This window comes from Myxocyprinus asiaticus, chromosome 4 (assembly GCF_019703515.2).
Source record: "Myxocyprinus asiaticus isolate MX2 ecotype Aquarium Trade chromosome 4, UBuf_Myxa_2, whole genome shotgun sequence".
Classification (NCBI taxonomy): Eukaryota; Metazoa; Chordata; class Actinopteri; order Cypriniformes; family Catostomidae; genus Myxocyprinus; species Myxocyprinus asiaticus.
Genome location: NC_059347.1, coordinates 11,290,422 through 11,315,499, shown reverse-complemented (window position 1 = coordinate 11,315,499; position 25,078 = coordinate 11,290,422). Strand labels below are relative to the sequence as shown.

General features: G+C 38.8%; 1 protein-coding gene across 2 annotated transcripts; it reads right to left on the bottom strand.

The window, feature by feature from the left end:
- Positions 1 to 50: 50 nt before the first annotated feature.
- Positions 51 to 24,797, bottom strand: LOC127433926 (transcription initiation factor TFIID subunit 6-like). 2 transcript variants are annotated; one of them, XM_051686310.1, is made up of 15 exons: positions 24,753 to 24,797; positions 21,747 to 21,910; positions 18,570 to 18,656; positions 18,284 to 18,437; positions 18,113 to 18,169; positions 13,840 to 13,959; positions 13,634 to 13,749; positions 13,300 to 13,377; positions 13,003 to 13,104; positions 9,882 to 10,064; positions 9,091 to 9,165; positions 8,729 to 8,854; positions 5,136 to 5,309; positions 4,821 to 5,012; positions 51 to 824 (listed from the first exon to the last, which is right to left on the bottom strand). In XM_051686310.1, the coding sequence occupies exons 2-15, from the start codon at positions 21,900 to 21,902 to the stop codon at positions 534 to 536; spliced, it is 1,911 nt and encodes a 636-aa protein (XP_051542270.1). In that variant the 5' UTR covers positions 21,903 to 21,910; positions 24,753 to 24,797; the 3' UTR covers positions 51 to 533. The 2 variants fall into 2 exon arrangements, with proteins under 2 accessions (XP_051542270.1, XP_051542264.1); XM_051686304.1 differs by lacking the exon at positions 24,753 to 24,797 and adding an exon at positions 24,047 to 24,474.
- Between the last annotated feature and the right edge of the window lie 281 nt (positions 24,798 to 25,078).

Sequence of the window (25,078 nt, the reverse complement as noted above, 5' to 3'; positions counted from 1 at the left end):
ACAACCACATTTAAAAATCATCTTTATTACAGAAGATAAAAAAAATGAGCATGAAATAGTAAATCAATTAAACTGTTTGTTAAACCCTACAAATGCCCAGTTTTCTGTCAACAAGCACAAATACGTGCATAATTATACATGTGAATGTTAGACAGTGATGGAGGCATAACACCCACAAGTCTTTGTTTTTTGTTTTATCCACACAATCCAGATAAATCACTCCAGTCCCCTTTAGCACCTCCTTATATTTATTATTGAAAGATTGCTAAGTCCTGTGCTTTCTTCACACACATTTAAAGCAATTTTCTTATCACTAGACACAATCACCTTCCATCCTGTCTTTTTCTGCAAAGTTGCGATGTGTGTGTGGTAGCCACTGTTCCAGCTTCTGTCCTTGCAGCCACATTGGCAACACTGTATGTGTGCAGGTATGTAGCGTATGCAGATACATTTAGGTGTATACTTGACTGAGTGTTAATTCTTGAAAGTATTCATTGTATATACAGTGTTAATGCATGTGTAAATTGTGTGTGTCAGTGTGGTGATTGTGTGCTTGCGGCCAGGGATTCGGAGCGTTCCAGCTTCACAGTAGACTCCATGCTGATGGGTGAGGTACAGGAGGGCAAAACGCCTGAGCTCTTACTCTCCAGTGAGGAAGAGGATGAAGGCAAAGACACCACAATGTATTTCTGCAAAGGACGTGAGCCGCCCACAGCTCCTGTGTTTCCAGACTCCAATTTGACTAGTGGCTGTAATGAGGTGGGAGTGCTTGGGACTGTACTAGTGACGGGAGTTCCAGACTGTGAGGAACTGAGAGTGATCACCTGGAGGGAGAAATTACATCCACAGTAGTGACAGATTACAGATTTGAGATTAAAAGGACTCAAGTCCCAAACAGACACTTGTTATAATTAGAGATGCAACCAAAACATTTTTTTTTATAATCTATTAATCTTCGATTATTTCTTCGATTAATCGGATAAAAAAAGGCACATTTTCTGTATTTTATTCAAATGTATTTGAGCACGTGTGAAACCATCAAAAAACGTATTGTCAACCAGCTGTTAAGTGCTGTGTTTAAAGGCATGACTCAAAAAACCTAAATCAATGAACTCATGGAGCGAAGCCTCAACACTGTGTCAAGTTAAAAGAAGATGTAGAGCTGCTTGAGAAAACAGTGTGCGCTTCGTGTTCATACTTTGTCCAATAAACACAGCACTTAGGAGAGAAAACATTTTGGTGAAAAAAAGGTGAAACAAATGTTTACAGAGAAAAGAGGTGAAAATTTTTACAGAGAAAAAAGGTGAAAAAAATTACACAGAAAAAGTGAAAAAAAATTGACAGAGAAAAAAGGTGAAAAAAATGTTTACAGAGAAAAAAAGGTGAAAAAAATTACACAGAAAAAGTGAAAAAAAAATTTACAGAGAAAAAAGTGAAGAAAAAAAAATGTACACAGAAAAAAGGTGAAAAAAAAATACACAGATAAAAAGGAAAAAGAGTAAAAAATAGAAAGAAAACTTTTTTTTAGAGATGAAATCATTGAAAAAAATTTTTTAGAGAAAAAAAATTTGCACAGAAAAAAAAGGGAAAAAACATTTGAGAAAAAAGTGAGAAAAAATTTTTTTTTGAGAAAAAAGGTGAAAAAAAAATACACAGAGAAAAAAGGAAAAAGAGTAAAAAATAGAAAGAAAACATTTTTTTAGAGATGAAATCATTGAAAAAAAATGTTTTGAGAAAAAAAATTTGCACAGAAAAAAAAAGTGAAAAAAATTTTTACAGAGAAAAAAGTGAAAAAAAAATGTACACAGAAAAAAGATGAAAAAAATACACAGAGAAAAAAGGAAAAAGAGTAAAAAATAGAAAGAAAACATTTTTTTAGAGATTAAATCATTGAAAATACATTTTTAAAGGAAAAAAAAAATTGTAGAGAAACAAAATTTATATTTGTACGACATAGGCTCAGGAAGGCACTAAGGGGGCTTTCACACTGGCAGTTTAGTCCAAAACAGAGCACAGTTCGCATGAAAAGTTGGTAATGTGAAAGGTGTTTTGTGGAAGCGGACCACAGTACCGAGCCCGAAACTACCTGTAGGAGGTGGTCTGAGTTCCGTTGAAATGGAACTGTGGCACAGTCCGCATGAATGAGAAAGCAACCTGTACTCGGGTCCACACTTGTTCAGGAAGTAAAATGACTTGTGCATGCGTTTTTGCCGATTTAAGCATGATGACATCATCAGTTGCACAAAAACAAACACACACGTGCACTATGAGTGGCAGGGAAACGTTGCGGGACACAGAAAAAGTGAGGTGCCTTTTATATATGTGCGTGAGTGAGCGTGAAACCAGCTGTGTCCTCAAATAAGATCATTTGAGCGCCTTCCCCTGGACATGTACAACTGCTGAATTACGGCATGCGAAGTACAGAGGCGCAAGTATCGTTCACTCTGGTGCACATAATGACACAAAATGAATAAAAAAACAAATATAGCGACCCAAGTTGTGCTTTCCATCATGTGCACGTTTGTGATGACGCGAGTTGATGACAGAAAAGCACCGGGGTTCGACAGAATCCTACGTGTGTCTGAAACCAGACCAACGCTGCAGGGGGTGCAACAATCGCGCTCGGATTCGGACCGCGGCAAACGTGCCCAGTGTGAAAACCACCTAAGACATCTAAGATTTCAATCAATATATTTTTTTTCACCTTGCAGTTCAGGGCTTCTGGGAAAAATAATGGTAAAATGTAAGTTATGCGCTGGATAGAAACAACTCTTTTTTTCAAACTGCACAAGCAATCGCTGGACAACATGGGTCGTGTTTTTTCCACTTCGACTCGTCAACAAAATTTTTCAAACGGTTTTATCATGCAAATGCATTTTTCACCACTGTAAACTCACTGACAGGATATCTCCGTGCATCTCCGCCAAATCGATAATGAAATTTCTTGTCAATTATTTTTATTATCGATTGTTACTGATTAGTTTTTGAGGCACTAGTTATAATCATTATCATTTAAATGATAGCTCAGACCATGGTCAGAAATTAATCAGGGCTCTGGAAAAAGACTTTTAAAATGTGGGGCATTCCGTAAAGAATTTCTCTTTTTAATTTCTTTTATGTGTTCTCTAACATGTGATGGATTTTATCACATTCTATTCCAGGCATATCTAGTTATGGGTTTAATATTGCTTTAGTGCCTCTGCAGACACCCTAGTGACCTATACTGTCCTACAAAGCCAAAACGCAGTAACTAAATCAGCAGTTTTGTGATTGTCCAACCAAATGTGGATTATAAAATGGTCTCTGTTTTCTCTCAATATGAGCATAGTTGAACATAATTCATCTGTCACAGGACAGATCATAGTCTAACCCGCTTTCAAGGTCATAACCCAGTTTTGACTAAATCGTATCTGTTATTGAGGAACGTATAGAAAATTACAATTTCATTAATAGATATAGATGTGTATATAAATAATTGCCAAATATATTGCTGGATAAAACCCTTGTTACTTAAAGTTTATGTTATGAAGACTAGTGGCCCACTGACTATCGGCCAGGGTGATTAATTTGGCATTTTCAAATGATCGGCATGGGTGAATTTAGAGTAAATACTTTGTAAAATAAATATTCAATTTAAGCAATTTTTTGTTTCTTTATCATTTTATTGAAATATAGGCCAAAACCCATTTTGGTCAACAACTTCTGAAGATCACATAATTGTGTAAAGGCATGGTCACATTTACCTTAGCATGGCGAAATTCTGTGGGCAAAGATGGTGTAGGTGGACAGTGAGCGCGTGTTAAATCAGTGAAAAATAACTGCCAAGCAGTCTCTTTTTGCTGCACTTTACTCTGGGAGAATGAAGTTAAGAAGAAACTCGCTGCTAAAATGATATCCTTGTCCATTGTGTGTATTCAGCGTTGCTGTGTAAGCACTGCCCACACAGAGGCCACTGCCAAACCAAGCAACTTCCTATTGGTCAACACTGCAAATTCACCTGTCAAAGTTCACCAAGCTTGAAAACAAAAATCTGCAAGGGGAAATTCTTCACCACCGGAAGTCTCTCACATGAAATTCACGATCACGCAGATTCCCATTGAGAACTGTCATTCGCCAATGGAATTTTGCCGTGCAAAGGTAAATAATGGATTTTGCCGATACCGAAAACTAATGTGGGTGGAAAGGCCGACAACCGATTAATCCGCCTACAGTTTTTAAAATCGATTTATAGAATGTCAAAAAAAATATTATTCTTTCCTTACTATGATGGGCACTGACAAAGAGTCCTAAATAAATAAAACCCCAGAAGCAGTTCAACCAAAATCCCCAAAATAACCAGAAAAAAATCCAATTTGGTGCACAATGCAGGACTTTTAAGTAAAAAAAAAAAAAAAAGAATCACACAGATGACTCTTATTTTGAAATGACGAAATGATGAAAAAAACTAATGGCAACTATCGCAGTAGGCCTAGATTTTAGCCGATAACGACTGTTCCAAAAGGCAACCATCGGCACAGATTAATATGTAAAACCGATATATCGGTCTACATCCAGTTAACAACCATTTAGCAACTAATCTTGATTCACTGGTGTATAAAACGGCAATAAAGTCATTCAGGAACACAGTTCTCAGTTTTGGATGTGTAGCTGAAATAAAGAATATGGCATGCATTTGATCCAACTAAAGTATTTCAATGTAAATTTTAGTGCAAAATTCAATATGAAGGGAAATAATCATCAATTATGATTTTTGTCATAATCATGCAGCCCTACTAAATACAACAACACAACAATCAATGGATCACGTCAAACTCCTTTACCTGCTGTGTGGAGGCAGTGCCCGCACTTGTTGCCATGACAATATACTTGGTTGCTGAGGGTGATGGCTGGGTGGGCATTCCAGGGCGAGTGGACATGAGGGTGAGAGAACTGGGCACTTTAATGATGTTGGGTGTGCGGGAACCACTGGAGGCTGCCAAGCTACTTTGAGACATTGACAGAGTTGGGCGTGGCTGCAGAGAGAGACACAGAGTGATCATTGCATAACAAGAGATAAATTACTTGTATCAATCAGGGAAACTTTCAGCTTATGATTCCAATCAGCTCTACAGAAGATGTTTTACAGATGTACACACCTGTGTGATGGTGAGTGTTGTTCTGTTGACGGTTTGGGCCTGGAAGGCAGCCTGTGCTCGGGCCTTCACCACGTGTGAACAAAGCATGGGACCCAGATAACCATAATCTGTTTTATATTGATCCACCACATCTGGAAGCGGCCTAGTTTTTGCAACAACACTGGCACAGTGTTTCTAAACACAGAATGAGAGAGAGAGAGAAAAAGGGATAACAATTTGTGTTTCTGACAGCATTGGATTTTGACCTGATGTTGCTCATACTCATGGGACTCATAATTGCCTTTGGTTTGAACACAGTGTAAGTCCATTAATGTAAATGGCTCAAGATGTGAGACCACTGGCACTAGCAGCTAGACCATGGCCATGTTTGCCATGTTAATTTTTTCAAATAGGAATGCACCGATATAAAAATATTTGGCCGATACTGATATTAACATAAACTATAGGCCAATAACAATATTTTGCAACTCACCTTATTTTGTCATCAGATCACTGTTTTACTTGAGAATTATGCTTAAAAATTTACAAAGTGGTACAAAAGCTTTTTTATGTTCTAACAATAAATACTTTCTATTGAAAATGGATTGGATTTGTTGAACAATGATGGGTCAAAATTTTAAAAGAGAGCCACAATAAAAGATAAATAGAAAAATATAATAAACATATTAAAAAGAGACAAAAAAATAACTAAATGTGATAACTGATAAGAAAAAAAAGGTTATTTTGTACTTCTACAACATTGCACTTCTGTTTTTGCAGTTCAAAACAGCAGAACTCACATTTTACACACATGTACTGTGTACTGTATGACAGAACATTAAACATTCATACTATGTACAGTATATGTTGGACAATTCCACAGAAATGTCAACCACATCATTGAAAAATAAAAAAGAAACAAAACCCCCTTTTAAATTCTGTATTATATTGGTATAATGGATCATTAATTATGCCGTCCGGACCGCTAGAGGGCGCCGCTTGCTCACACAGCACTGACTGAAGCACTGAATGCAGATTATATTTTGAAACACTGGATGTGTCTCAATCAGCTCCCTAGTTCAGTAGTCAGGGCACTGATCAGTGAGTTGGCAATTTTTAGGGCCGTCTCATTCGCAAAATCGTTCCAGTGCACTGAAACCTTCACTCACAATGCCACAATGCACCGTAAAAAACCAGGGAGCATCATTGCTCACTGTAGAGCCGAGGAGGGCGGGGCCGGGCTGGAATGAGACACACCCGGTCCCCAATCAGCCTGATGGGGCGCGCGAGGGATAAAGGCGGCCGGGGATGACAGTTCGAGAGAGAGAGAATTGCAGGCAGCTGTACTGTGTTGTGTTTTTAGTTGTGTGTTTTTGGTTGGGTTTTTGGTTAATAAATTATTATTTAAGTTGTCAAGCCGGTTCGCGCCTCCTCCTTTCCTCGAAACCCCCTTACACTTGTGCCAAAACCCGGGAAGGAGGAGGGATTCCCGTCGCAGAGTCCTCGACACTGCCGTCCGCGGGGGGGGGGGGGGGGAAGCGACTCCCCGACCGCCTGGAGTGGTAGGGCCGCTGCCAGGGGCGGAGGAGAGTCCCCACGGGACGCCGGGAACGCGGAGGTGCGTTCTGTCCGCTCGGGGTCGGAGGTCTGACTCCGGTCCGCCCGGGGAGGAGCGGCTGCAGTCCGCCTGAGAGGGTGGAGTAGTGATCGAGGACCACGTGACGGCGCATCAGAGAACCGGTGAGTTTCTTTTTCTCTCTCTCCTCTCTCTCTCTCTGTCGCTCCGTGTTGGCCTTTCCCTCGCCATTTTGTGTTTTTTCCCCTCCTGTCTCCTCCCAGGTCGAGGAAGGCGGAGAGGACCCGCCGGCAGTCGGGGCATAAGGCACGCCCCCCCCCCCGGAGAGGAAGTGTGGGGGGGGGGGATGTACGTCATGCCGGGGGCTCCCCGGCCTGAGGCAACGCCGGGAGGAGTGTAGAGCCGAGGAGGGCGGGGCCGGGCTGGAATGAGACACACCCGGTCCCCAATCAGCCTGATGGGGCGTGCGAGGGATAAAGGCAGCCGGGGACGACAGTTCGAGAGAGAGAGAATTGCAGGCAGCTGTACTGTGTGTTTTTAGTTGTGCGTTTTGGTTGTTTTTTGTTAATAAATTATTATTTAAGTTGTCAAGCCGGTTCTCGCCTCCTCCTTTCCTCTAAACCCCCTTACACTCACTTTGTTCTTTTACTGGAAACGTCGTCATGTATTCTGAAGTCTCTCAAGTCGTAAGAAAACAAGCACAAGTGTAAAACTATGAAGTCCAAGCCTTATTTTCTCTTTAAAAGAGATTTTGTTTGTAAAGTCTTTCATTCATAATTACCATGAAAGTGAAACAATCTTTTAAATATTGACTTTTTAAAAGAAGGTTTAAAAAACACTCCAATATATTTTTATTTCTTTATACCATTTATCTGTTATAATAACACAGTACGTTTGAATATCTTCAACGAAAATGAACGATAGTATAATTTATACAGCGATGTTGTTGATTAATAACAGCTGCGCTTCAATGCGTGAGCTCGTTAACGTGCCACAGGTGATTGAGTCGTAAGTGTCCCAATGTTCAGTAGATGAACACCCTTGCCATTGCCCAAATTTGTGTTCACGATATACTGATTCACGACATAGGGAGCTGATTGAAACACAGGGATAGCCTTTTAAGGTTTAATAATCGTGCAAGGCCATACTGCAATTTCAATCTTAAAGGTGCCCTCAGTAAACTCCTAAAGAAATAAATTGTGATTTTGAAACATATGTATAAAACCATGACATGAAATGAGGACTCTTGTCAAATCAGTAACCTTATAAAAGCTGTTTTATTCTACATGAGGCAGGGGCGCCCCCATGGGGGCTGCCATGTTAGAATCACGAGCAGCTGAATACTACTCGCTTAATCTCAGTAAATCTTGTTATTGGACACTTTCACTCTTGGATTAAATTAATCCTGGCTGATTGTAAATAGTGAATTTCTACAATGACATCTGTAACTGAAAACTACTGATTTTGAATGATGCTGCATCCACACCACTAGGTGTCACTGTAAGTCCAAGATGGCATGAGCAGAAAGTTTAATTCAATCAACCATGCTGCATTAATGGATATTATACCGATGTCTCAGAAGTCAAAGTCTGCTGGTTTAGAGCATTTTGAATGGTATCCCTCATCATGTAGCCTACATGTAAGTGCCGCTTTCACAACTGTCACGCCTGCTTATGGCGGGGGGTTTTTCACATTAACGTGAGAACGAGAAAGAATAAAAGTGAAATATTACACGTTCTTGGGAGTGTCAACACTTCTACATATTGTGGCTATTATTATTTCTGGATTGTGCATTTAATTTCAGAGTTTTTACAAAGTGTTTTACAAATTAACTGTAAATAAACCATTGGTTTTTCATCTCAGCATTTTCAAGCTTATGCCAATGGTTTTCATTTGGTTAATAATTGGCTGATAAATACTGGCAGCTGATACATCTGTGCATCCCTATTATCAAATGTTATGGCCTTGCATAACTAACAACAGACAGACCTGGTACTAGTGCTCATCAGAATGACCCAATCTGCAGTGAAGGGCTTACCAATAACAGACTCTGAACATGATCTGCGCCAATCTTTTCGATGTTCGACACCACTGGCCCATCCATCACAGCTTTGATACGAGCACCCTCTACAGACAGCCGCGGGATGATTAGTGTCTTTATCACCTGCATGAAAAGTAACAGACGGATTTACAGTTTACTCTCCATGTCTGACCAACAAACAAGAATGTTTAAAAACTGAGATACTTTATAAGACAGAAATATTAATTACAAACTAATGCTTAGATAAAAAAAAAAAACAATCTGCATACGTTGCATAAGGTCAAAGCATTGCAAAATGCAATGCAGTAGTTACAGTCAACACCCCTAATAAAGAAGAATTTGTCATTTGTGAGACTCACATCATGCCCAAGTTCAGCTAGTCCGGCAATGCATCCATAACGAGTCGTCCACTGTGTCTTATCATCCAACAATGCCTGAGAGAGAGCAAGAGAGAGAGACTTAACATCAAGCACTTCCTGTACTTTGGTCTACCAGGTATATTTGTGTCACTTGGACAAAACAAAATCCAAAAACAATTCCACTTAAAAAATGTCCCTTTAAAATTTTCATTTAGGTCTGTATGTTACAGTTTTATACTGCTATAATGGATTTTTTTAAGGGAATTACATTGTTTCTCCACCTCACGTGATGTGTGCACCTTTTCTAAATCAACATTTTCAATCAGCCATATGTCATGGTTGCAAAATAGGGATCAAGAGACTCTTTATTTTCATATTTTCATTTTACATTCATAAGACGTTGGTAGTGTAAATGGACTGCGTGCAATGAATTAGAAGAATTCTGTTGTGCATTAACTGCATCCTTGATGATTTTCTGGCATATTTCTATGACAGTGTTACGCTCCTTTAGAAAATATAGCCCTACATGTCAATCTTTCTCCATTCTGAGGCTATTCTGATTTCTGAATTGTGCATTTCAATTCACAGAGTTTTTGCCATATCTGTACATAAGTTCATTTCCCAATCTAAACTGAAAAAACAAAACTAGACTGAAATTGTATGATCTATGCACTCTGCCTACAAGGGTTTATGATTGCACAAACAAATGGAAGTACTTTACACTGTAATTGCCCAGATAACGGTTTGCATGCACACTCATTTCAGATGAGTGCACTGTCATTCTCTACTACCTTTGTGAAGGTCTTGGTGATTCGTGACTGGATGTTATTTGTGGTGGTGCTGAAGGTCTTGCAGCTCTGAGCCATCAGGCGTGCAGCAAAGTCTCGCAGAGCCCAGTGATTGTCCACATCAGGCCTCAAACACAGCTGCTTACTGACAATACATGTCACCACTGCCGGGATCAACTCGTGCAGCTACCATAACCAGACAGAGGAAAAAGAAAGAATGTTGCTTTTAAAGGGGTCAACTCATGAGAAATACATTTTTGCTTGATCATTAGAGATAAAAAATAGTTTACTGTATTATTAAAACACACTGCATACACACCTTGCAAAGATTAGCCTTTCATTCGAGAGGGTGTTTTTATTAATCGTAAGGGCATATATACACTGGCGGCCAAAAGTTTGGAATAATGTACAGATTTTTCTCTTATGGAAAGAAACTGGTACTTTTTTTCACCAAAGTGGCATTCAACTGATCACAATGTATATTCAGGACATTAATAACGTGAAAAATTACTATTACAATTTGAAAAAAAATGTTCAGAACTTCTTAAACTACTTCAAAGAGTTCTCATCAAAAAATCCTCCACGTGCAGCAATGACAGCTTTGCAGATCCTTTGCATTCTAGCTGTCAGTTTGTCCAGATACTCAGGTGACATTTCACCCCACGCTTCCTGTAGCACTTGCCATAGATGTGGCTGTCTTGTCGGGCACTTCTCACGCACCTTACAGTCTAGCTGATCCCACAAAAGCTCAATGGGGTTAAGATCCATAACACTCTTTTCCAATTATCTGTTGTCCAATGTCTGAGTTTCTTTGCCCACTCTAACCTTTTCTTTGCAATTCTTCCCATAAGACCTGCACCCCTGAGTCTTGTCTTTACAGTTGTACATGAAACTGGTGTTGAGCGGGTAGAATTCAATGAAGCTGTCAGCTGAGGAAATGTGAGTCGTCTATTTCTCAAACTAGAGACTCTGATGTACTTATCCTCTTGTTTAGTTGTACATCTCGCCTTCCACATCTCTTTCTGTCCTTGTTAGAGCCAGTTGTCCTTTGTCTTTGAAGATTGTAGTGTACACCTTTGTATGAAATGTTCAGTTTTTTGGCAATTTCAATCATTGTATAGCCTTCTTTCCTCAAAACAATGATTTACTGATGAGTTTCTAGAGAAAGCTGTTTTTTTTTGTTTTTTTTGCCATTTTTGACCTAATATTGACCTTACGACATGCCAGTCTATTGCATACTGTGGCAACTCAAAAACAAACACAAAGACAATGTTAAACTTCATTTAAAGAACCAAATAGCTTTCAACTGTGTTTGATATAATGGCAAGTGATTTTCTAGTAACAAATTAGCAATTTATCATGATTACTCAAGGATAAGGTGTTGGACTGATGGCTGCTGGAAATGGGGCGTGTCTAGATTTGATCAAAAATTATTTTTTCAAATAGTGATGGTGCTGTTTTTTACATCAGTAATGTACTGACTATACTTTGTGATCAGTTGAATGCCACTTTGGTGAATTAAAGTACCAATTTCCTTCTGAAACAGCAAAATCTGTAAATTTTTCCAAACTTTTGCCACCAGTGTATATATAAACTTAGCAAAAAAAGAAACGTCCCTTTTTCAGGACACTGTATTTTAAAGATAATTTTGTAAAAATCCAAATAACTTTACAGATCTTTATTGTAAAGGGTTTAAAAAATATTTTGAACATGCATCTGTGGAACGGTCATTAAGATACTAACAGCTTACAGACAGTTGGCAATTAAGGTCACAGTTATAAAAACTTAGGACACTAAAGAGACCTTTCTACTGACTCTGAAAACCACCAAAAGAAAGATACCCAGGGTCCCTGCTCATCTGCGTGAACGTGCTTTAGGCATGCAGCATGGAGGCATGAGGACTGCAGATGTGGCCAGGGCAACAAATTGCAATGTCTGTACTGTGAGATGCCTAAGACAGCACTACAGGGAGACAGGAATGACAGCTGATTGTCCTCACAGTGGCAGACCACGTGTAACAACACCTACACAGGATCGGTACATCCGAATATCACACCTGTGGGACAGGTACAGGATGGCAACAACAACTGCCTGGGTTACAACAAGAATGCACAATCCCTCCATCAGTGCTCAGACTGTCTGCAATAGGCTGAGAGAGGCTGGACTGAGGCTTGTAGGCCTGTTGTAAGGCAGGTCCTTACCAGACATCACCGGCAACAATGTCACCTATGGGCACAAACCCACCTTCACTGGACCAAACAGGACTGGCAAAAAGTGCTCTTCACTAACGAGTCATGGTTTTGTCTCACCAGGGGTGATGGTCGTACTCGCGTTTATCATCAAATGAATGAGCGTTACACCGAGGCCTGTACTCTGGAGCGGGATCGATTTGGAAGTGGAGGGTCTGTCATGGTCTGGGGCAGTGTGTCACATCATCATCGGACTGAGCTTGTTGTCATTTTGGGTAATCTCAATGCTGTGCATTACAGGGAAGACATCCTCCTCCCTCATGTGGTACCCTTCCAGCAGGCTCATCCTGACATGACCCTCCAGCATGACAATGCCACCTGCCATACTTCTCGTTCTGTGCATGATTTCCTGCAAGACAGGAATGTCAGTGTTCTGCCATGGCCAGCGAAGAGTCCAGATCTCAATCCCATTGAGCACGTCTAGGACCTGTTGGATCGGAGGGTGAGGGCTAGGGCCATTCCCCCCAGAAATGTCCAGGAACTTGCAAGTGCCTTGGTGGAAGAGTGGGGTAACATCTCACAGCAAGAACTGGCAAATCTGATGCAGTCCATGAGGAGGAGATGCACTGCAGTACTTAATGCAGCTGGTGGCCACACCAGATACTGACTGTTACTTTTGATTTTGACCCCCACCCCCCCCCACCCCCCTTTGTTCAAGGACACATTATTCCATTTCTGTTAGTCACATGTCTGTCAAACTTGTTCAGATTATGTCTTAGTTGATGAAACTTTTTATGTTCATACAAATATTTACACGTTAAGCTTGCTGAAAATAAAAGCAGTTGAAAGTGAGAGGACGTTTCTTTTTTTGCTGAGATTATATATATTTAATAATTGTGTAAATATGTATAATAGGTAATGTGTGAATTACTTACATATTTCTCTAAATATAGAGTTGGATTATCCATTAAAGCCTTCACCATCCTCATCAAGTATATCAACAGAGCCAGATTATTTTGAACAACATTTACACGCACCTGAGGGAGAGAGAGAGAACACTTACTCTTGTGATGCAAATATGACACCAGTTATACAATTTGGATGAAAAAAATCCCTTCAATAAATGACTGCACCACAAATATAAGTAGAAAAACAACAATATTAAGATGCTAAATAGTGTGCTTTACATTTATTTGTGTGTGTTTATACAATTAACTGAGGAATGTACTCACGCCCTCAGAGATGAAGGTACTGAACCTCGGGAGCATCTGGTACAGTCCTGGGTCTGTGGCTATGCTCTGCAGCGCCTCCTGGTGGCACAATTACACCCACATTTTTATTTACAGGTACAAATAGCAGTTAGAGCAAGGAATGGACTAGGCTAAAGCAAGCACAGTTATCAAGGGTGTAGATTCCAGGGGGGATGGGGGGAGGTAACCCCCCACCCCCCCCATAATCAAAACAAACAAGTACAAGTTTCGTGTGGCAACGCATTCCTGCCCTTAAGCCACTGAAACGAAAATATTAGGAACGAAATTACAATAGGATTCACACACACAGACGTACCGCTCTTTTGGCTTCACAGGAGCCCACGCAGGCTTCGGTGATCTCTTTATAGTACAGCTGCTGCTCAACTGAGAGCTCATGTGTGCTGCGCGGCTTCATCCGGAGCTTCTCTTTTCCTGAAACCCCATGAGAGAGAAATGTGAGTGAAGTTACAAAATCAACAGCACAAAATGAACTAGAAAGCCAGAGACAACTTATTTACTGACCTTTGACTTCTGCAGAGGTTGCACTCTTACCCTTGGCCTGGATAGAGTCTTCCTCTTCCTGTCCAGGTTTGACAGCTTTGAGAGGCTCTGTGGATTCTGCCTTCTGCTGCTCTTTAGGGGCTGAATAAGAGTAAAAAATGACAAAACGGAGGGAGAAGAGGGCAAAAAGTAATTGTTAGCTATTATGCTTTAAGGATATCTTTTATAACTTTCACCATGCTCGGAAAAGAATACTAGCGTACCACTTCCTGCATACTGCACAGTACAGTATATACTACATAATGCCTAAATCATTTATAATAACATTTTTATTCAATTTTATGTTAAAATGTCATGTCTGATTTTATTTTCTGGTTCATTAATCCAATGTTAATCTCGTCAACAAAATTATTGATGAAAATATTAGTTGACAAAGTGTTTTTGTTTAACAATAATTAAATAATTTTTATTAAAACATACTACTTACGAAAATATGACAAGAATGAAACAACACTGCAAGATTTACCAATACACTAACAATAGCTACAGTATGTTTCCATCTAAGTTACAAATTTAAAGCTGACGTTTGTAACTTTTTCGGTGTTAAAATTCTTTCTTCTATCCCAGTTTAATATGCAGAGACAACTATAAGTAAGCCATCCATAGGTTAATTTTCTTGAATACTGTAAACACTGTGTCTCTGTGGTGCTATGAAAATTTTTCTGTTTGTTTTGAGCGACAATATCAGTGACTGGACCAATGGCGTGAGTTGGGGGCGGGACTATCTGTTTGTTTGTTCCAACAATGTTTAATGCAACAATGAAAACAATAACCTTGCACTTGCATCCACTTTCGCGCTCCTTTGTTATTGACAAAGTGAAAATGCGTAAAACAATTTGCTGTCTTCTGCCTGTTTCCATTCAAATTGCCTTTTATCAAAAAAAATGGTGTGCGTGATGACGTCATGCTTAAAAAAACACTTTGTCGCATAAGTTTTGGTTTATCGCAAAAGAAATCTGCCCTTAAGCCGTTTCCATATAGCAATGTGTGTATATCGCTAATTATGTACCTTTCGCCTCCCAGATGTCCCTAATTTTTCCCCCCGAAGTCTTTGTAAAATGGCGAGAGTATTGAGACAATTCAATTAAATTAGCCAGCTTACTGCCATTTTAATTTCACAAATAAAAGCAATCAGAAGAGGAGGAATTGCAATCAAAAGGGAGCAGTTGCCCTTCTGATAGGACTGTAATATTGGTCCTGATGTTGCACCTATCGCAGGTTGCCACCGGTTCTGACCCGAAAGTGAATCGTCATGGCCCTGTTCAAGCTGGCAACCTGCACCAAGTAGTGGGGGAACTTTTGGTCTTAGTATAAGGACCATCCATCCATGTGTATATGCTGTGTGCACAACTATTAAAGAAACAGTGATGTGGTGTAATATCAGGGTTTACATATGATACATTCCTGATATTCAATAGGCTATTTTGAACAGTCATCTAATCTAAAGCGTCGCCATCACAACTGCATTATGACCCGCATATTTGTCCAGCAACTTTTAACGATCAACTGAATTTGATTGTCATCTAAAATTAATTTTAGTGTCATAATGCAATTTACATTTTCTGAAGAAAATGAGCAGAAGCTCAGCAAATGCGATCCGAGGTAAAGAGGGTTAGATTTAAAATATTTAAAAGTTTTAAAAATGTTCAAAAGCTTGTTTTCTGAAAGTGAACTCCGCATTGGACAAATAGTTCTGATAGTTTATAGTCTTGAAAAAAAGAGAACACGCTGTAAATGTCATTCAGTGACTTTTTTTGTCTACAGAACAGTATAAGGCTAATTTAAGTTTGTGTAAAGAAAAGGCAGCATCTGGCCTAACAATATATATAGGCCTAACAATATTATTTTTTCGTTTGGTAATTTATTTTTTTTTATTTAATGCTTTATTCGTTTGGTAATTTATTTAATTTAAAACAGGGAACTTTTCTGGCGTTTTTTCAAAAGTAAACTAAATAATTTAATAGAATTGTGCTATATGTTAGTGTTCCAAAAAAGCACACTGATGCTTTTCTCCTAGTATTGTGTATTTATTTTTAATTTAAATCAGAAATTATATGTTTTTTGCATTGTGGGCTAATTCCGTGACTGCCGTCTATTATTTTGAATGGTGTGGAAAAGCAACTTTAATAAATAAACGGATGTCTACCACGAAAAGAGTGGCCATTCATTTGTTCTCCATGCACTTGTCGATGACAGGTGCATGATACAAGATATTTGTGTTGGCACTCCTGGAAGTGTCCTGACGCAGATGCGTTTGCAGCATCGGATCTGTGCAGGTACGCCATTAAGATCAATCCATAACAGTGCGAGTAATGCTTCACGTACAATAAATTGGCTTTCAAGGATGTATACTGTCGTCATGATAAACACAGGCTAACAATTCGGGTAAATTCTGTCATATGACACTATATTTTTGCGTTAATGCAAAAAGTGTTTCCAAACCAGATTGTTTCGACATTTGAAGTATCGACATAGAGTTTATGCGCTAGAGTTAAACTGAAAAATATTATGTCGACACTTGTGAAATTTTAGCGATAATTTGCGTTTCCATCAGCTACATCGGTAAACTTTTTGATGCGCTACACCTTTTGTCAAAAAAAAAAAAAAAAAATGAAACGTAGGATGGAAACGTAGTTAATGTTTATTTTTGCAATTCTATTTGGTGCTGCAGAAATTACATACAGATCACAGCTTGAATTTATGCACAAAATCGTAATATTGCAAAAACTATTTGCGAATAAAGCAGCGTTTCCATCCCAAGTAGGGCTGGGTATTGATACAGATTTCTTGATATGATTCGATTCCCATCCGATTAAATTCGATATTGATTCATATGGGTGTATTTCAGTTATAATATCCCTTTTGCTTACAGTTGAAAGAAATTCTCTCCCAGCTAATGCTGTTAATTAAACAGGGGGCCTTTTAACTAGGTACATTATGAAAATATTAATTTTACTAATTATATTTGATTCGTTTTTATAATTTTGGTCGCATTTTGGCTTTAGACACTGAACACTGAACAACTTTTACTCTCAACATGCTGTGAAAGGATCTCAATGCTGAATACTCCACCACTATACTACACAATCACTGGTGAGTGAAATCTAAATATTTACCAGCCAGTTGCCAAATATATTCACTTTAGTCGCATTGCGCGAAATTTGGTTGCAAATACGAGTGACTTCCTCTCATTGTAGTAGAGGGTTGCGCCCTGTGTGAAAGATCAATCTTGGAATTTAAGAATCGATATCGAGATCGCTCAAATGAAGATTGTGATGCATTGGAAAATCTTTATTTTTACCCACCCCAAATCCCAAGTATTTAAGACCACAAAATCGTCACTTCTTGGAAAAAGCAATTTAAGTTGAAGCCACTGTGGCTCTTTTATTAAATTTGTAACAGTTTACAATAAGGTTCCATTTGTTAACATTAGTTAATGCATTAGGTATCATAAACAAACAACGAACAATATATTTTTACAGTATTTATTAATTTATTGTTAATGCTAGTTTATAAAACACAACTGTTCACTGTTAGTTCATAATCATCAACTAATGTTAACAAACACAACTTCTGGTTTTAAAAATGTATTAATATATGATGAAATTAACATTAACTAAGATTATTAAATGCTGTAAAAGTATTGTTCATTGTTAGTTTGTGTTAACTAATGTAAACCTTATTGTCAAGTGTTACCATTAAATGTAATAAATTATTTGTTAATTAATTCATGATCCTGTCATTGAATTTTGAACTTGAGCCATAACAATACGCTTTACAAAGTACAAAATCCTAAACACAAGGTCTTATTAAGTTCATACTATGAGAGGCATAATTCATACAGGTTTAATTTAATACTTTTTTTTATTTAAAAGATTGTTTGAATATGGATTAGTCTTTGATTGTTACCATTTGACACGTTTCTTTTTACTAAAATGATATGAAATGGACTAAAATGTATGAATTTGACATGAGGAAACATTGACTAAATTAAAAGGATATTTTCGTTAAAAGACTAAAATTGCGATTGGACCAAAAAAATTCAAGCGTTAAGTTACACTTATACCACTAAGTGTGTTGGTCATCCAGCTATTCCATGCAGACTGTACACAACATACACAATGCAAAAAAACAAAACAAGTAGTGTGCCATTCCGAATACACCCCAGCTTTTCCCTGACCCTGGAGGAAGAGGTTAGGTAAATATACATGTGAACAAATGGACACTCTCTTACCTGGGGGTGGGTTCTCAGGTATTGCAGGCTGGACACCATCAATACTTAACCAGTGAGCTGAAAGACAGAAAGAAATGACCAGCTAGTTTCTTTAATTAAATTGCATGGGTCAGTCACTAAAAACTGCTTCTAAATTGGAATATTTGATTTCATATGATACTGATTAGTCACCTTTGAGTGATACATCAAGAGGGACTCGTGGGAGGGGTGTGTTGATGATGTCACTGAGATCCACTTCCTTTTCTTCATAGAAGTGCAACTCTCTCCCGCCTCCACTTGCGAAGCGAAACGGGATAAACTCTTGAGACTGGAAGCCATACAGCGGCTAAAGGAGACACATACACATAATTCAAGAAAAACACTGTTTGCGACAAGGAGCTCGTGAAGCTGTACTGAATGTTGTGTGTGTGCGAGTTAGTGGCTGAAGTACATGAAACCCACATTTCAGTTTTCTCACCTCTACGTTTTTTAATTTCAGAGCGTTGTCGATGTCACTAGTAGTAAGTTTGCGCCTCTTTCCATGGTGCATAAACTTCAGTGCATCCTATGAGAGATATGACACCAACACACAAACAAAACCATCAGCATTTTTCTGTGCAATTTCCCTTTTGGAAAAGTGTGACACATTGCACGACTGAGAGGTGCAATGAAAGATACATTCTTTTGTTAGTGTAAGGGTCCGTTCACACTGAATGCAACAACATGTAAACATGGACGGCTTTGTTGACATTGTTTTTTTACTGGGTTTTTTTTTTCAGCATCACATGGATATCTTTTACATATTTTATTGTATGTCCTCCATTGAGGTAAAACAAGCAAATCAGATGTTTTGGGGGTTTTTTTAATTCAAAATGTTTGTATTTTTATATACATTTTTATCTCAGACCATTTTTTTTCAATAACATCCTCTGTAACGCTGATACAATAAAAGTGTTGAAAAAGGTTGATTATGAAAAACGATGATAATGCACATTCGCACATACATGAATGAATAGTGCCTGCAGTTAATACACATTCAAAAAATGTGTTTTGCCGCAGGAATCTCCATTAGACATAAATCAAACTCACATAGGCTTTTCTGTAAGATATCAGAGAAAAAAACCTGTTTGTGTAGCATTTCCTTTATGGTTTATTAAACATTTTTGTTTAAACATGGGAAAATGAGTATTCCCAGGCTACACAATAGAAGTCCAGCAATAGGGGATTTTGCTGATACCGACAAACCGATAACTAAGCTGGTGGAAAAGGCAGATAACTGATAAATCGCCCGATAGTTTTTAAAATGGATTTCAATAGAAACATTTTCTTAGTCTTTCCTTGCTATGATGGGCACAGACAGAAGTGAACATTAATAAAAAAAAAAAAATATATATATATATATATATATATATATATATATATATATATATATATATATATATATACAGTTGTGCTCAAAAGTTTGCATACCCTTGGAGGATTGGTAATATATGTACCATTTTTAAAGAAAACATGAGTGAGCAGGCAAAACATTTATTTTTATTTATTTATTTAAAGGCATTTCTTTTATTTCTTATGGGATTCATATTCAACTGTAGGTTATAACAGAATGGCACAATCATAAAACAAAACATGGCAACAAAGAAAAAAATGAAATGACCCCTGTTCAGAAGTCTGCATACCCTTAGTTCTTAATACTGTGTATTGCCCCCTTTAGCATCAATGACAGCATGCAGTCTTTTGTAATAGTTGTCTATGAGGCCCCAAATTCTTGCAGGTGGTATAGCTGCCCATTCGTCTTGGCAAAATGCCTCCAGGTCATGCAAAGTTGCACTGCACATTTGAGATCTCCCCGGAGTGGCTCGATGATATTAAGGTCAGGAGACTGTGATGGCCACTCCAGAACCTTCACCTTTTTCTGCTGTAACCACTGGAGGGTCAACTTGGCCTTGTACTTAAGGTCATTGTCGTGCTGGAAAGTCCAAGAGCGTCCCATGCACAGCTTTCGTGCAGAAGAATGCAAATTGTCTGCTAGTATTTTCTGGTAACATGCTGCATTCATCTTGCCATCAATTTTCACAAGATTCCCCTTGCCTTTAGAGCTCACACACCCCCAAAACATCAGTGTAACACCACCATGCTTCACAGTGGGGATGGTATTCTTTTCATTATAGGCCTTGTTGACCCCTCTCCAAACATAGCGCTTATGGTTGTGACCATAAAGCTCTATTTTGGTCTCGTCACTCCAAATTACAGTGTGCCAGAAGCTGTGAGGCGTGTCAAGGTGTTGTCGGGCATATTGTAACCGGGCTTTTTTGTGGCATTGGCGCAGTAAAGGCTTCTTTCTGGCAACTCGACCATGCAGCTCATTTTTGTTCAAGTATCGTCGTATTGTGCTCCTTGAAACAACCACACTGTCTTTTTCCAGAACAGCCTGTATTTCTCCTGAGGTTACCTGTGGGTTTTTCTTTGTATCCTGAACAATTCTTCTGGCAGTTGTGGCTGAAATCTTTCTTGGTCTATCTGACCTTGGCTTGGTATCAAGAGATCCCTGAATTTTCCACTTCTTAATAAGTGATTGAACAGTACTGACTGGCATTTTCAAGGCTTTGGATATCTTTTTATATCCTTTTCCATCTTTATAAAGTTCCATTACCTTGTTACGCAGGTCTTTTGACAGTTCTTTTCTGCTCCCCATGGCTCAGTATCTAGCCTGCTCAGTGCATCCACGTGAGAGCTAACAAACTCATTGACTATTTATACACAGACACTAATTGCAATTTAAAAAGCCACAGGTGTGGGAAATTAACCTTTAATTGCCATTTAAAACTGTGTGTGTCACCTTGTGTGTCTGTAACAAGGCCAAACATTCAAGGGTATGTAAACTTTTGATCAGGGCCATTTGGGTGATTTCTGTTATCATTATGATTTAAAAAGGAGCCAAACAACTATGTGATAATAAATGGCTTCATATGATCACTACCCTTAAATAAAAGAATTTTTTTTGCATGATCAGTCATATTTTCAAAATCAATGCCACGATGTCTGCCAGGATATTTGCCAGGATTTTTGCAGATAACCGATAGTTACAAAAAGCAATTATCTGCACCAATTAACCAGTAAAACCAATATATCAGTTTACCTCTACTTGTGCCTAATCTGCTTATTAACATGTTTTTTTTTCTATCAAACTCCACTTTCACATTTTTCTTCTTTTGTTTTGGGGGATTTGCATTCTTCATTCATATCACCACCTACTTGGTAGGGAGGGAAATTTACAGTAAAAAAAAAAAAGGACATAAATACTGATCTGTTTCTCACACACACCTATCATATCACTTCAGACCACTGGAGTCGTATGGATTACTTTTATGCTGCCTTTATGTGCTTTTTGGACCTTCTGCGTTCTGGTCACCATTCACTTGCATTGTATGGACCAACAGAGCTGAGATATTCTTCTAAAAATCTTACACATCTGGGATGGCATGAGGGTGATGATGAGAGAATTTTCATTTTTGGGTGAACTGTGTCAGGAACACAAACCTAAGAGGTAATGGTGCAGCTCACAAATGATACAATGGATGTATTGTCATTTGTGTTGAGTTACGTAAAAGTTGACTGGTTTGGTATGTCGTGTTGTTTTGGTGGTTCATACCTGTGCAATCTCTTTGATCCTGTAGCTGACCTCTTCACTGAGGGCCAGACAGCTGTCCTCCTGCAGAGTTCCCACACCCACTGACTCCGCCATGGCCTTCATGGATTCAGTGGGCAGGATGACTGAACACAGCTTCTGTCTGCGCTCCTCTGCCATGTCTCACTCTGCAACAAGAGAGATGTCGACTCATGCTTATAAATCAGACACATTTACATTGCATATAAGTGCCATATAAAACAATCATGTAATGCAAGATATTTCTATCTTAACACTGTGTTAATCACAAGGCAGTAATTATAATTTGATTGCACCATCTTCTGCTGAATAGTTTTTATGTACTATTTAATGTGAATTTTACATTTTGTGCCACTGGATGAGTTGTACAAATGTTCACAAAGGTTATGTTAGCAGAAACTGGAATCAAAATAAGTTTTAAGTCAGTTCCCCAGTCAATAAATCTTAAAGGATTGTGTACAGTATTCCTATTCCTATTAGGGGCAGTGGTGGCTTGGCGGTTAAGGCTCTGGGTTAATGACTAGATGGTCAGGGGTTCAAGCCCCAACACCGCCACGGTGCCACCGTTGGGCCCTTGAGCAAGGCCCTTGACCCCATCTGCTCCAGGGGCGCCGTATCATGGCTGACCCTGCGCTCTGACCCCAGCTTGGCTGGGATATGCGAAGTAGGGCAGTGGTAGCTCAGTGGTTAAGGCTCTGGGTTACTGATCAGAAGGTCGGGGGTTCAAGCCCCAGCACCACCAAGATGCCACTGTTGGGCCCTTGAGCAAGGCCCTTAACCCTATCTGCTCCAGGGGCGCCGTATCATGGCTGACCCTGCACTCTGACCCCAGCCTAGCTGGGATATGTGAAAAAAGAAGAATTTCACCGTATATGTGCAAAATGTATAATGTGTGATAAATAAAGAAAATTATAATTATAGAAAATTATAATAATTATAATTATTGCAAATCCAATCATAAGTTGAAGAAACCTATCCTAAAGGACCCTATCCAAACCTATACTTAAGGATCCTATCCTAAAGGACCCTATCCAAAAGGACCCTACCCAAACCTATCCTAAAGGACCCTATCCTAAATGACCCTATCCTAAAGGACCCTATCCAAACCTATACTTAAGGATCCTATCCTAAAGGACCCTATCCAAAAGGACCCTACCCAAACCTATCCTAAAGGACCCTATCCTAAATGACCCTATCCTAAAGGACCCTATCCAAACCTATCCTTAAGGACCCTATCCAAACTTATCCTAAAGGACCCTATCCAAACCTATCCTTAAAGACCCTACACAATCTTATCCTAAAGGACCCTATCCAAAAGGACCCTACCCAAACCTATCCTTAAGGACCCTATCCAAACCTATCCTTAAGGACCCTATCCAAACTTATCCTAAAGGACCCTATCCAAAAGGACCCTATCCAAACCTATCCTTAAAGACCCTACCCAATCTTATCCTAAAGAACCCTATCCAAAAGGACCCTACCCAAACCTATCCTAAAGGACCCTATTCTAAATGACTCTATCCTAAAGGACCCTATCCAAACCTATCCAAAAGGACCCTACCCAAACCTATCCTAAAGGACCCTACCCAAACCTATCCTAAAGGACCCTATGCAAACCTATCCAAAAGGACCCTACCCAAACCTATCCTAAAGGACCCTATTCTAAATGACCCTATCCAAACTTATCCTAAAGGACCCTATCCAAAATGACCTTATTCAAACCTATCCTTAAGGACCCTATCCTAAAAGACCCTATCCTAACCTGTTCCAAGCGAAATAAGATAATTTTTTATTCTTGATTAATCCTTACAATCTTATTGGATATTGTGCAACCTTTATCTGAACACTCGCTGCTTTTAATGTGGACAAGTTGACAGATCGCAGGGGGTGCTATAGGAGTTGTAAAATCATTTTGATGTCCTACAGGACAGGTATGTGCTCTAAACTTCGAGTTTTTGTTTTGTGTCCAGCAGCAGTCCAATAAGAACATTCCCTGTACACAGATTAATTCCTACAAATCTGCGTTTACTGATCTTAATCGAGCTGGTGGGTTTCCAGGCACATATTTAAGCACAGAAAGCAGTAAAATAAGTATTCGCTAAATATTACGCTGTCAAACAGTCGTAAACACACATATGCATATGTCTTAAAAGTGCATTCAACTGATTAATAAAATACGACGGTACTCTTTCTATAGGTGTTTTCCAGCAATAAATAAATATAATAATAATAATAATAATAATAATAATAATAAAAAGCAGAACTGAACTGCAGGTCGCTCTTACCTTTAAAAAAAAATAGGATGCCGCTATTCTAGATCGATAAAACCAAATAAAATGAATACATCTGTTATTTATGAGAGCTGGCTTTGTCTCTGTGCATCTATTTGTTTCTTGCCCGGCTGTATTTGTTTTATTTATTATTCTTAATATGTGCTGTCCAGCTCTGAACCATTTTTCCGAAAATCCGCCATTGTGAATTTGCTGTAAGGTCCTGATAGTGTCAACGAAACCCTCTAAAACTTCAATGCCAAATACACTTTTAGAAAACTAAAATGTACACTTCGTGCCTTTAAAAATATTAAATAGGAAATAAAAAACGTAACACCAACTTAACAGCAAACTACGACGTCGTTAGATTTGATTCTTATGCATCTTTCATGACTGCATCGATTTCTTCGTTCATCCACTGAAAGTTCCCGCTATCAACAATCACGGGCTTTACAACTACTCGTGCCTACGATGAACGTAAATAAATCTCCTATTTTGATTTTTCAGTGTGGGTATTAAAATATCTCAGGACCATTATTCATATGTCTGCTGAAGTAATAGTTTCTTTTACACTTTTATACTGAAATACACCAGAGATCTTTTATAGGGGACACATATCCACAGTTAGAGAGCGTAACGGTCAACTAGCGTGTTACGACTGTGAGTCAACGTTTGCGGATACCATACAATTGAATGGGGATAGCCGTAAACTGACACATACCTGTCGCAAAATTGTCCGCGACTTCTCTTATAAAACAGCAATTTTATCGTAGTAAACTCCACACATAGTTCATTCCAAAAGGATTGTTTAGTGTAAAACATGTTGAAGATTCGCTGAATGGCGGTCAATTCATTAAATTATGAGATGTTCCCTAACAAAAGCATATCCTCCATAGACATCCATTCAAAAGGAACGGCCTCTTGTCTCCTCGCCAGTGTACCGCCACAGAACGTCGCGCGCGCGTTATGCTATTTTAGGCTAAGTTGTTAGGCCCGTCCATTAGAAGGGTTCTGGCGTTACGGTTACCTAGCGTGTTACGACAGTAA

Coding starts and splice junctions, on each gene's coding strand:
- LOC127433926 (XM_051686310.1), bottom strand. CDS start 21,902: ATGGCAGAGGAGCGCAGACAGAAGCTGTGTTCAGTCATCCTGCCCACT. Junction 18,438..18,569: donor TGAAATTAAAAAACGTAGAG/GTGAGAAAACTG, acceptor TGTCTCCTTTAG/CCGCTGTATGGCTTCCAGTC. Junction 13,750..13,839: donor AACCTCTGCAGAAGTCAAAG/GTCAGTAAATAA, acceptor ATGGGGTTTCAG/GAAAAGAGAAGCTCCGGATG.